The following is a 13825-nucleotide window of genomic DNA, read 5'->3' as shown; positions in this document are numbered from 1 at the left end:
TTATATATATAGGCGTGTGTCAAGTTGTGGTAAATTTAAATAAATAAAGACGAAAGTGTAACAGACGTGGGAAAATATCGTGTTTTAATTGTATTTTTTATTAAGTATTTATTTGGTCAAAACGCACGATTTTCTTCCTTTAAAATCGGATTAGGATCAATTACGGACACCGGCCACTTGTTTTTGACACGCAGCAACACGAGATAAACCGGTGGGCGCTAGGAGCTTCATCACTTCTTTTGTCGGCTTATTATTATACTGTTAATCTGTTTTCACAATAATAACAAAGATAATAAGTACATGCTTGATCTGTTAATCTGTTTCCGGGAGAAGGTGACTCCCTTAGCATCTTTCTCGCCGGCTTTTCCCCGCGTCGTACGATCTCCGATTGATCTCTTATCTGGACGGATAATTTGGGATTGATTGGAAGATGATCCTGATGAAAGGCTTGATTTGTGGCAAAGGTTATGGGTTTGGATGAGATCTCGGCTTATGCGATTGATTCTCTCTAAACGGGGTTGGTGTGTTGCTGATAAAGCCCAAAACGTTCAATACAGTCGTTGGATGTGGGCTCTGTCGGTGTTTGTGGTTGAGTGCCCGGTGATTCTGGTGGCCGATTTGCTTTGCTTGGATCGATGGTGAAGTTTGGAATCGGAAACGTTGGTGAAGAATCGTGTTCCCGATTTGGCTTCGGTGATAACACGGTGGATTACGGTGAATTGTCGGGGAGTATCGCCGGCGTTGATTTCTGGGATCGATGAAAGCGGTGAAGGAATTGGCGACACGTGGTTCCTCGTAGCCGAGATGTAAACACGTGCCCTGTCATTCTGTTTGTTTTGCCGCTTGGCGTCTTACAAGATATTTTGATGGGCTTCTAGGACTGCTCTGGTTTGTTGGGCCTCTTTGTTAGGGGTTATGTGTTTGTTTTTGTTGTATGGGTTCTGCCCATTTAGGCTTCTGCTTTTTAATAAAAATATTCGGACGGAAAAAAAAAAAAAAAAAAGTACATGCTTGACTACGTGTATGGATATGATGATTGAAAATAAAATTTTCTATCGTGTAGACCGAGGCAGTCATATGCACATGGAAACAGGTGCAAATGGTCATCGTGTAGTTTCGGTTAACAAGTTTTTTTGTTAACGGTCAACGAAACGGTTGCCGACCAGAAACATTTAAGGCAATGTTTTGCTTAATTTAGTAACGACAAAAACGTAACGCAGGCGTCGACTTATAATGTCTTTAATTGGCCGAGTACTATTGACCCGGTCCAGCAACATTCCAGAAACAAGAAACTCATCGGAAATTCATTGATCTTCTGAATGTTATCATTAACCCCAGTCTCTTAATTGAAATTCTTAGCTTCGGATAAGAGACGGTTCTTAACTTTTTTTAGTTTAATTAAGAAAAGTTAAGAACCGTCTTTTAAATAAGAGAAATAAGAGCCGTCTCTTAGCTGAAAAATGTAAAAAAAAAAAAAAAGTGTCAAATCATAAGTTGAAAACCCCAACTAATAGACCGGGGTTAATCATGCATTTATTAGAAGTAAACGTACTTGGTTTTTTTGATTATTATTTATTATTCCAAATTGTTTAATGACTCGAACTTTTGTTTTTTTTGTCAACTGTTCTTATGATTAAACCAAATTTTAATCTAATAAAAAGATTATCATGAACAACTTTATCTTGTGTGTACATAGAAAATACAACGTTTTTGGTTCTAATTTTTTGCTAATAATCCTTGTTTCTGTAGATAAAGTTGACACCCTAAGAGCATATCCAAAAAGACTCTCTATTTTAGAGTTTGCAAAACTTTAAATTTGAAGTTTCAAAGTGTTCTTCTCCAAAAGCAAAACTTCAAGCTTAACTTCAAAATTATTTATATTTTACACTATGATTTTTATATTTGTTATAATTAATATAAATTCATAAAACTTTTATACATAACTAGCACATATATAAAAATATTACAGTAATATTAATTAATAAAATTTTATATTTAATATATAAAATTATAAATAAAAAAAACATAATTAAATATTAAGCTACAAGTAAAATACCACACTATTCCATAAAATTGTTTCTGTAATGCTCCATCTTCGGTTACACAAAATTTGTTCGTACAATATTTTAGAGATTTTGGAGGTTCCGGAGCAAATTTGCCAGACTATTAGTGTTGTTGTAATATTTAAATTTAGCTAATAATTATGTTTTCATGTATCCTATCAAAAACAAATTTTATTAAGTTTTTTTTGTAATATTCTTGTTGTCTAATTATAGTCTTAAATTATTATAAATCTTATTTATTTATTTTTAATTTTATGTGTAAAATTTGAATTTATATAAACAAATTTGAAATATTTATGATATAAAATATTTAAGGATTAAAACGATATATGAGAAAATACTTAAGAATCATAAATGTGATGTTTAATTAATTATAAGGATCAAAATGCAAAAAAAAAAAAAGATGAGACTTCAAATTTGAAGTTTGAGAAGTGAAACTTCAAATTTGAAGTTTTATTCCTTAAAACTATAAATTTGAAGTTCATTTTCGGAGAGCAAAAAACTCTACATTTGAGGTTATAGAGTTTCTTTTGGAGATGATCTATATTTGAAGCTTGCATCTCCAAAAAGACTCTTTATTTTAGAGTTTGCAAAACTCTATATTTGAAGTTTCAAGGTGTTATTCTACAAAAGTAAAACTTCAAATTCAACTTGAAAATTATTTGTAATTTATACTAAGATCCTTATATTTGTCATAATTAATATAAATCCATAAAACTTTTATAAATCACTAGCACATATACAATAATATTGTAGTGATATTAATTAATAAAATCTTACACTAAAATATAAAACTATAAATATAATACATAATTAGCTATTAAAGTACAATCAAAATATCACATTATTCTATTAAATTATTTCCGTAATGATCCACTTCTGATTACACAAAATTTGTTTGGACAATATCTTAGAGGTTCCAGAGCAAATTTACTAGACTATTAGTGTTGTTGTAATATTTAAATTTGTGCAATAATTATGTCTTCATGTATCTTATCAAAAAAAAAATTATTGTTTTCTTGTAATATTCTTGTTGTTTAATTCTAGTTTTACAATATTATAAATCTTTTTTAAAAAATTATTTAATTTTATATGTAAAATTTGAATTTATAAAAATAAATTTAAAATATTTATGATATACAAAAATTTTAAAGATTAAAATGGTAAATAAGAAAATACTAAAGAATCATAAATGTCATGTGTAATTAATTATAAGGATCGAAATGCAAATATAAAGATGAAACTTCAAATTTGGGGTTTTGAATAGTGATTCTAGTGAATAAAGTTTCACTTTTTAAAACTCTAAATTTAAAGTTTTGAAGGATCCATATAAAGTTTTGAAGTAAAAAAAACTATATATTTGAAGTTATATAGTTTTTTTTAGAGATGCTCTAATAGAATGATTTTTTATGTATAATTGTATTCGGTAGAAAAAACAAATTATATGATTGCTTTATTTTTTTAATTGCTTTGAAATATTTATGAACGAGATTATTGGCTCAATATGCATAAATAGATCAGAAATTAGGAATCTACCCGAAACCAAAAAGAAACCCCAGTCACTGTAGCCACTTGTCTACCCCTTTCCTATTTTACCCCCTAACTCCATGACACCGTAAGCTAGAGATGAGGAGATGTAGATTCAGTTTGATCTTTTATAGTACAATTTTAAGTTTTTATTGAGATATAGGCCTGCAAGTGTAAATATATATTTCCCCAACCACTCATTTTTCCTTCTTAACTTTCCTAACAACAAATTTTTTTTATCTATTTTAATTTCTGTGTGTTGACAATTACTCTCAGATAAATTTTTTTTTTCTTATTTTACTAAATATAGGCTGTTATCTTTAACTGTATTCATACTTATCATGTAAGTTGTTAACTGGATCATACGTGGTTACAGTTTTTACGTATTTGTGTTGATAACATGTAATGTTAGATGAAATGAACTTGCCACTGATATATATCAGCAATTTTTTTCAAGGGTATGACAAATATAACTTTAATTTTGTCATACTTATGATGTTAGCATCTGATATCGATTGTTAGATGTAACAGCTATGTGTTATCATGCTTCTAAAAGGTTAGGTAAATATATTGGATTCAATGGTAACTCTAGATTTATGGTAAGTTAGATTTGCGCCTTTTGTATAAGTACATGTTAGCATCTAACATCTTTTGTTAGATGTAAAAACTATGGGTTTCATGCAATACTTTGATGGAAATATATTGCGTTTTAGTATCATATATATATATATATTAGATGCTAATGATATTTTTTTTTGTTACAATATTTGTTAGAAGATATCTTTTATAGTATGGTTCGTAAACATTCACATCAAATTGTTCAGAACATACATCTTTTTTTTTTCTCATTAGCTTTCGTTTCCTTTCTTAGATGTTAGCATCTAATATCTTTTATTAGATTTAACAACTATGGGTTATGATGCAATATTGTGATGGAAATATATTGTGCTTTAGTATCATATATATTATATATGTTAGATGCTAATGACATTTTGTTTATGATACAATATTTGTTAGAGAGTATCATTTGAACTTCCATATCAAATGGTTCAGAGCATGCATCTCTTTCCTTTTTTTCCCTAGCTTCCTTCTCTTTATGTTTCTTCTTATTCCTAATTCTTGCGAGACCATTGGTGGTATGACAAGCTACAAACATCACCTTTTTGAAGACATGGCCATCACGTATAAGGCGAACCCTGTTGTTAACACGTTGGTCCTTGCTATCATCATCCCAACCCAAATCAGCTTCGTTTTAGGGAGTGTCACTTACATCATCTCGTATATACATTACATCCACCTGTGTGATGAAACAGTCCAAAAAGTAAATCTTCCAGAGATTGAAAAGATAACATCCAACAAAATTAATTTACCCTAAAAAAACTGTTAGACTTTACAAAATATTATGGATTCAAACAATATATGTCAGTGGATAAACAACCCACTTTAGAAAAAATCTACATTGTGCTAGCATCCCTTCCAACTATAAGCCAATCAACCGGAATGACCAACATCTTATCAAATCTATATCAGTCGAGTTATTGATGACTGCATCAAAAAAGAACCATCTAAAAGAACATTTCACCGATAATACAACTCGTTATACTTTACACAAAGGAGATATATGTATTTGTTTTGTTAACAAGATATATTAGATACAATCACTATATATTACGGGTAAGAATAAACTTATCGGCAACTTTGTCGTCTCGTTAACAACTATAATCGCATTTGGTTCCAACAGATTCTCAGCTGTTGATATAATCATCCCAAATGGAAAGTTACGAAAAGACTCAATCACTTCAAGTTCCATAGCATCTAGATAAGATCTGATTCACAATCTAATAAACAGTAGAAGCTTTGGTTAATGTATATGATACAAACACTTAAGCTTTATTCCAAAAATTTCATGTTGATATAGTAATACAATCAGTAGCAACCTATACTGTCAGGCAGATGAGTGATCTACCCTAACATGAGGTGTGGTCACTAATTGTTTTACATGTTCATACGTGACATCTACTAAAAATCTTAGACGTTATATCTAAGAAAACATCCACATAGAACATAATTTTCTACTATAGACGCTTGAAGATATTTGAAGATTATAACTGAAATGATTAAGACTAAAAGATTATTAGATAGCATCTACTTCATATCTTAATTGTAAATTGAAGAAATAATTTGCACTTTAAGAACTATTACTTTAACATAGTCACTTTAATGCTACTACTACTTTGATACGGGCAAAATTGTTATTAACACACATAGATTCTCGAGAGGTTTATGTTTGTGATTACTCACCTTTGCTTCTTCATCTGGCTCTTCAGAATGTGTTTGATTCACACAATACTGAATAAATAATACGAGCGGAGGCGGTATGACTTCTCGCTCTTGTTTTTCTACTGCTTGGGAGTCATAGCACCCAGAATCCGACTCGCTATCTGAATCAATCAACACCAATGGATCCGCATGTGGAAATGATATTCCCAAACGTCGTGCGGAAGTCAATATCTTCTGGATCTAGAGCGTAGATTATAGACCCAATCCTCTCCGGCTTGTGGTTTTGTTAAATCTTTCGCCAATCAATTCTTCTCTGGCTACAAACATGCATTCTGGAAGTGGAATTTGCTCCAAACCGTCTACTGTAAATTTTCTAGTTTTGGTGGTCTTTGGAGAAAATTATGATTTTCGTATGAAATAAAGAAGAAGGATTTGGGGAATATGACTATTTAGAAATGGTTTAAAAAATCGAAACCGTAAATGATGGCTTTTTAGTTTCTCTATTTTTAATGGAAAAATATTTAAATTTATATGAACCTTCCATACATGGCCTGTAATAGGCATGTCTAGTGATTGCTTCTGACACTCTATGTAGAATAGACTAGAGTAAATTTGTTTGCTTGTAGGGGTGAAATGATATTAATTTAGTTGGAACAGTTGCATGGTAGTTGCCTAATTTCTGTAAAATCCGTGTATATAAGTCCTAATTTCTCTAAATACTAATTTGATAATTTTATCTAGATACAGTTTCACACGTCAATGACTCAATGTAGATGTGAAAACTAATGGAGAACAGAGAACATATATATAAGCTTATATTATAGTACAGTGTTTCTCTAATATATAGTACAGAAATGATAAGATAATATTAACATTAACAAGTTCCAATTTAACATCTTAACAAAATGCTTCAAAAGGAGAACATGACACTAGAAAAACCTTAAATAGATTGCTGCAATTAGAAGAAACATGGGGGCCTTACAAAAAACCCATGACAAACTAAAACAACCATTCACTTTTCTCACACTTGCTTGCTAATATATCACATCATTCAACTACAAACCATCTGTATTTATATATATCTATATACTTAAAAACTAGATTCTATCTCAAGAGTTAACATCACTAGAACAGACAAGCTGGCTTTGTTGCCTGTTGTTGTTCTTGGTCAGGCTATCTCCTGCGTCTGTTCTCCCTGCCTTCTCTTAAGCTTCTTCCTCTCCTGTATTCAATCTCTGCATCAGAGCTTGAGAAACCAGTGGGATAGCTTCTGCTTCCTTTCACAGACCCCACTCTCGATAACAAAGCCTCTTCATCCGCATGAATACCATTTCTTGGTTTGTGATCTAAAAGCCACACAACATGAAACAATAAGACACACAATGCAACAACTAATGATAAAAGGAACGGCTCAACAATGTGTTCACTCACACACCTTTGTAACCATTTGAAGATGACTTTGGTGGATCAACACCAGCTTCTGATTTGGGACTTGTCTGACTAAGCAAGTTCGCTTCTCTTCTAAGTAGCTTCTGTCCATCTCTTGGAGAGAGCAAAGAATGATCCATCACATCAGTGATCTCAACGTACTGACTAGTTGTAATAACTTCATCGGCACTAAACCCAAAGGAAGCTCTATAAGCTTCCAGCTCCTCCATATCTCGCTTGGGACTTCTCGTCTGCCTATTCTGACTAGTATCTGAATCCTTGGACACGCTTAACCTCCCACCGTTCTGAGGATCATGATCCAAGTAAAACTTAGCAAACGTTTCAGGACAGAAGAAGTTAGACTCCTGCAAAGGCGTGGAGACACCGGTCTGAGGGGACAGTAGCCCGTCTCCGGAAGCTCGAGAGATCGGTGATCTGAGAGAGCTGGCTGGACTACCAGGGTAAAGAGAGTAGGTAGAGTGAAGATCATTGTAATGACCTTTGCCAGAGTTCTTGGAAGTCAAGAAGCGAGCGTAAGGGACATCAGGCGAAGAAGGTGTAGTGAGATGAGCAAGCTCCGGAGGAGGGGTGAAAGGAGCGGTGGAAGGCTCAGTGGTGAACGTGGAGAAGACAGGAGGCGGTGAGACTAATTGGGTTTCGTGAGCGTAAGGTCCTGTGGCGTACATGCTCGAAGAAGGACCTCCTGGTGAGTTTGCAGCGAGGGATAAGTAGCAGTTGTTTGGTGACTGAGCTGTTGAAGGAAGAGCAGAGTTGGTGAAGGAAGCGGGGGAGGAAGGTGGAGCTAGAAGTGATAAGTTGACTCCTCCTGTAGCTTGGTCAGCTTGGTGAGTTCCATTGGGTTGTGAGGATGAGGCATTGCCGCCTTCGGGAATGCGAGAGGCGGGTACTATTCTTTTTCCTCCTTTTTGTGACTTGAAACAAGACAACACTTCAAAACAGCCTTCCCACCTTTTCCTCTGCACAAGAACACACACTCTTTCTTAAGGAACAAACCCATTAGAGATCTCTGATAGTGAATCAGCTGTTTCTACAATGCTATGTACTGCTTACGGATCCAAAAGGGTAATGGTTTTTTCAAGAAAAGGGGTAATCTTTATAAGCTTACACGCATCGAATCTAAGATCATAAACTGTTAAAGTTTTGATTTTTTTTTTTCTCAATTTCGAAGGAAAGATGTAAACTTTTTGTTCAATTCTCAATCATGAAAAGTGATAACAGTAACCCTTTAGCTTTACAACAACAGAATGGATCAAAAGGGGAAGACTTTAACATAAACCCTAAAAGAACATTGCTTCATCAAGTAGATTAGTGTGAAGTAGTCAGATCTAATAAGCAAGCAAACAGGAACTTAAAAGCTCAGAACTGAGAGACAGAGAGAAATGAAGAGACACCTGTTCGTGCTGAGGAAACCTATGTTGCTCTGAGCCCATTAGGTATGTCTGTTCGTCAGAAACCACTGCTTTTATCAGATCAGAGACGTACTCTCATCTGGGTTTAATCCATTATTTTCACAGTTTCTTTCACCTTACTGATACGATCCAGAGGAAACACACAAAAAGAAAAAAAGGGGGTAAAAAGATTATTAAAGGTTTGGGAAAGACAAAGTTGAAAGCTTTATTTTTCACTGATTAAGAACGAAAAAATGAAGGAGGATGAGGTAAGAAAGAGGGGAGGTTTTTTGGAAGAGAATAGTAGAAAAGAAAAGCATTACTATTTTAATCAGAAATGTGACCATAAAGACAAAACACACACACAAAAGAGAAAAGAAGAAAAGTGAAAATGAAAAAGGAAATATCTATGTTAATGTTACCTCTCTCACTTGTCTTTAGTCTTTGAAGAAAATAGTAGGGCTGTTCAATATGGCAAAACCGAACCGTACCCAACCGAACCGAACCGAAATAGATAATATGGTTTGGATTTGGTATATACCATACAAACCGAATGGATATGATTTTTAAAAAACCGTAGGATTTGGATATGGTTCGGTATATAACCGATAAAACCGAATAAACCGAATAAACCGATAAAAAAATAGAAACATGTAAATATGTATATATTTTATAACGACGTATGAAAATCATAAGTTTTTTTTTTTTGCTAATAACTATTACCATATTTTTTACAGTAATAAAAAAGTCCTGATTTGTAAAACACTTGAACTATAATTAAATAACAATTCATCGCAAAGATGCTTTTTATTTTCTTAGTCTTCTTTTGATCTTTTTGTTTTAATTTAGCATTGACTAAATTGAAATAAAGATTATAAATTTGATGATAACAATTAGTGGAAATTCTTCACAATTTTTTTTATCTATAAACGAATAGAGTTTCATGTTTAATAGAAGAAACATGACTTTGATGAATGCTAAATATGAAAGAATAGAAAAACTTTTCTTTTGTGCTTCGTGCTTCTGTTTTATTTTTTGTTTTTTATTTTTATTATCAAAATTTTGAGCTTTGATTTTAATTATAGATTTGATTATTTTATTAGATGATAGAAACATTTTTTATTTTTGTTCTTTTATTTAAACATATAATGTTTTTTAATAAATGAATGTGTTGATAACGTGACTTTAAAATTCATATAATATGATTCCAAAATAAATAACTATGTTTTTTGGTATAAAACAGAATAAACCGAAAACCGACGGTATATAAACCGAACCGAACCGAAGTAAATATGGATTTAGAATGGTAGTTGTATTTTACTAACCGAAAAACCGAAAAAACCGAACCGAAACCGAACCGATATCCGGATTGAACACCCCTAGAAAATAGCAAAAACATGGAAAACTGTAAGAGTTCTCGATATTTAGTTCTTCTCCTTATTTTTAGAAAAATAAAACTAAAGTTTTAAGGTTTAGTCAATGTATTTAAGTAGGTTATTATGTGGTTTAATGAGACTTCTGAAACCCCTGTAAAAGTTGATTCCATGAGCACGTGAAGGACTTTACTAATGACAGGGTTAAGGAGAACATGTAAAAGTCAACAAACTATTGTCTTCTCTCTTTTTTTTTCTAGGAACACGTCTAGAATCAGTGTACTTGCTAAGTGAGTAAGGTGTGGTTATTTTGGCTTTGATAGTTTGAAAACAAAGCTTGGATTTAGAAAGTTTGGGTAACAAAAGGAAATATTCTTTGGATTATAAGAAAAAGAAATTAGCAGGATTAGGCACAAAACAAGTATATGCATTAAAATATGTGTAAATACATCTTGTTCTACTTTTTTTTTTTTGGATCAAATTACATGTTGTTCTACTTATATATTGCAAGTTCTATGGATCATATATTGTCAACCGAATGGATTAAAAAGTGATTATTTTCTCTATAAATTTTTGATTTGATCTCTATGAATTGTCTCAAGGTTTTGAGGGTACCAATAAAGCAGAGGAAAAAGAGGAGGGCCTACTAATAGCATTGTACCCAGTTGTTGGATTTGCATCTTTTTTGGGTTCTGGAGTGGGACCTATCCACATCTCGTAGATTAAAACTTATAAGAAATCCAGTAAATAGCTCTTTTTGAAAAAAAATATTAACCCATAACAAAAACTATTTACAACTCAAGTGAATACAAGTTATCATTTAGTTTTTTTTTTTGTAAACTAGTTATCATTTAGTTGAAAAATTGTAATCATTACTCATAAGCTTTATACCACATCACATGTACTTTCTTGTTTTCTAATAAACACACATCACATGTCTTGAGTTATGGTAGTTTTTACGAAAATGCAGCATTTGGAAAAACTGGTCGTTGTTAGAGTGTTTTGCTGATGCCATCTAATCTATTAAAACATAATTCTATATGAAATTACTGTGGCGTGTTTTAAATTTGGACTTATTAAATATGTTATGACTAAGTATACAAACACGCTATATGATATGTATTTATCGTAAGTTATGATTTTTTTCTTAACTATCTTATTAAATTAAACAAATTCTACAAACAAATTATCTAGAAATCATGTCGTTGTTGTTCAACGTCTGAACCTAACTGATAATTCAGCCTTCGAGACTTTCATCTGATTCAGGTTATTTTGGTTTAAACTAGAGTTAGGGTTTTGAATCCGGAAACGGGTAGATTGACTGATTAACGTTTTCATGAATGGTGCATCATAAGTTTTGGTTTTGGTCAAGTTTATATATGTTATGTTTGTGGCCAGACTCGATTTCATTAATGGTGGATCATACATTCATTCTTTCATCATCAAATATAGTTTGGTGATAGATCTTTCAGTTTGCAACTCTTACTTACAATGTACAGCTACTTCTTTGATTTGTACTGTTGTTTAAGGATGTTTGAAGATTTTAGAAACAAAGCAGATTTTGTTTCTTGGAATGCTATTCAGACGGCATGTTTGCGACATGAACAATCAGCAGAGGTGAATTGTTAAGATGATGAAATCCAAATCACATAACCAGGTGTAATCTTCTGTTACGTGCCTGTGTGAAAATTTTATCTTTGAAACTAGAAAATCAAGTCCATTGCTATAATCTAAAAATTGGCTTGGTTCTTAAAAGAATTATGACAAAAAGACTCATTGATATGTATGTAAAGTTTGGGTCATTGGAGAAAACGAAAAGGATATTTTATTCAATGTACAACAAAAATATAGTTTTGTGGAGCACTTTGTTAGTTGGATATGCACAGTTTGGATTTGGAGAAGAAGCTCTCACATTATCAAGGAAATGAAAAGTTCAGGCTGGAGCCAAAACCATGTAACCTTTGTCGGTGTTCTTACTGCCTGTAGTCATGTTGGGTAGGTGGAAGATGGCTTGATCATTCATGCAAAGTGAACATGAGATTGCACTGGAAAAAAAACATTGCTCTTGTGTAGTCGACTTGCTAGCTCGTGCTGGACATTTAGATGAAGCTGTTAAACTCATCAATGAAATGAAGTTGGAACCTGATGTAGTCGTGTGGAAGACCCTACTCTATGTATGTAAAACTCAAGGAAATATTGATCTCACTCAAAAATCTGTGCATATCATTCTAAAGATCAATCCTTTTAACGCTACAGTTCATGTTCTGCTTTGTAGCCTACATACTTCTTCTGGAAATTGTGAAGATACTATAATGTTGAAGAGCTAGATGAAAAGAATGATGTTAAAAAGTTTCAAAAACAGAGCTGGATTGAAGTTAAGGATACCCTTTCTCCTTAATAAAGTTTAGTTCATATGTTTATTTGTATTCAACTGTGTAACATTTTAAGATTTGTAATAGATTAAATGCATCATGCATATATTCTTCATCTGGAGAAGGATGACATATATACAGTCATGCACAACTTTGGTTGGAGATGCTTCATGGGTGTAAGCTGCAACACAAGAGAAGACGGCAGTTAATCCATTAGAGCGGATAAACGAACTTTCTTCTCTTATGGTAACATTAGAGGCTTTTTGTGAAATGCTCTGATTATTATATTTTTTTGTTACCTTTGTAGCTGAAGCTGAAGTTTGATGCATGTCCATTTAACCTTCCAAGAACAATACTTTTTGTAATAACATTCAAAACTAAGAGAAGACAACTTCTTCTCCAGCTTAGCTTATGACACAAAGAAAAAAGTTATGAAAACAAACCAAAAAACTGCAAGGACTCAGGGACTCCTTTGTCCAGCTTTAAACAAGGCAAGGAGTGAATGTAATCTGGATTTTGTTCTCCAGGAGCAGGGACTCCTTGCTTGAGCTTCTCCCGCTTGCGCTTTTTCTTAGAAACAGACTTTTTCTTTTGAAATCTTTTTTTGACGCAAGGAAGACAACAAACTGACCATTCTTGAACTGCTGCAAACCAACCATAAAAAATATTTTAAATAAAAAATATCTGATAATAATACATTCTGATAATAAAAATGTTTAAAAGTTTAATAAAACTCGAAATTAAAAAATAATATTAAAAAATCGGTTAACATTATTAACCATTTTAATTATTTTAAAATAAATATTTTAATTATTTTAAAATAAATATTTTTAAACTGTAATTTAAAAACATATAAGCTTAAAACAAAATTACCTCCTTAATTTATAGAAAATAATATTATAAACTAACATATCATGTACAAAACATATTATAATACAAATAAATTTTATAGATGTTAAGAAAATATCTTATATAGATGTATTAATTAACATTATTATATATATATATATCCACATATTACATAGCACAAATTTAAACTATAAATTTAAAAATTGTATAAAATAATCTGAATAGACATGAGCACATTTATCTTGGGCCGAAGAGCAGAACCAAAAAATATGTTGAGTTTGGATTCTACCAAGCAAATCATATATCTCCAAAAACCAAAACTCCGAAACATAATCGGAACCCCAAATGGGTATATAAATTATTATAATAGAACTTACATACTTAAAAATATTAACTATATTTAGTTTTAAAATAATAAAAAAATTGAAATAATATTTATAAACCGAAATAAAACTGAATTACCAGAACCTTTTTATCCAAAAATATAAAATCTGAATTATTAAATTTTGATTCGAAAACAAAAA

The 13825-nt window shown here is 31.9% G+C and overlaps 1 protein-coding gene and 1 pseudogene across 1 annotated transcript; one reads left to right on the top strand and one right to left on the bottom strand.

Moving 5' to 3' along the window:
• Positions 1-6712: 6712 nt before the first annotated feature.
• Positions 6713-9018, bottom strand: LOC106353513 (uncharacterized protein At1g76660-like). The gene is made up of 3 exons (XM_013793280.3): positions 8711-9018; positions 7306-8275; positions 6713-7216 (listed from the first exon to the last, which is right to left on the bottom strand). Exons 1-3 carry the CDS (start codon positions 8747-8749, stop codon positions 7044-7046), a joined length of 1182 nt encoding a protein of 393 aa, XP_013648734.2. The 5' UTR covers positions 8750-9018; the 3' UTR covers positions 6713-7043.
• Positions 9019-9982: 964 nt separating this feature from the next.
• Positions 9983-12669, top strand: LOC106355702 (annotated as a pseudogene).
• Positions 12670-13825: the final 1156 nt, after the last annotated feature.

The sequence above is a fragment of the Brassica napus genome, chromosome C6, assembly GCF_020379485.1.
Source record: "Brassica napus cultivar Da-Ae chromosome C6, Da-Ae, whole genome shotgun sequence".
Taxonomy (NCBI): domain Eukaryota; kingdom Viridiplantae; phylum Streptophyta; class Magnoliopsida; order Brassicales; family Brassicaceae; genus Brassica; species Brassica napus.
Note: the sequence above shows the minus strand (reverse complement) of the source record. Positions and strands in the feature narration are given on the sequence as shown.

Coding starts and splice junctions, on each gene's coding strand:
- LOC106353513 (XM_013793280.3), bottom strand. CDS start 8,749: ATGGGCTCAGAGCAACATAGGTTTCCTCAGCACGAACAG. Junction 8,276..8,710: donor GGTTTCCTCAGCACGAACAG/GTGTCTCTTCAT, acceptor GTTCTTGTGCAG/AGGAAAAGGTGGGAAGGCTG. Junction 7,217..7,305: donor ATCTTCAAATGGTTACAAAG/GTGTGTGAGTGA, acceptor TGTGGCTTTTAG/ATCACAAACCAAGAAATGGT.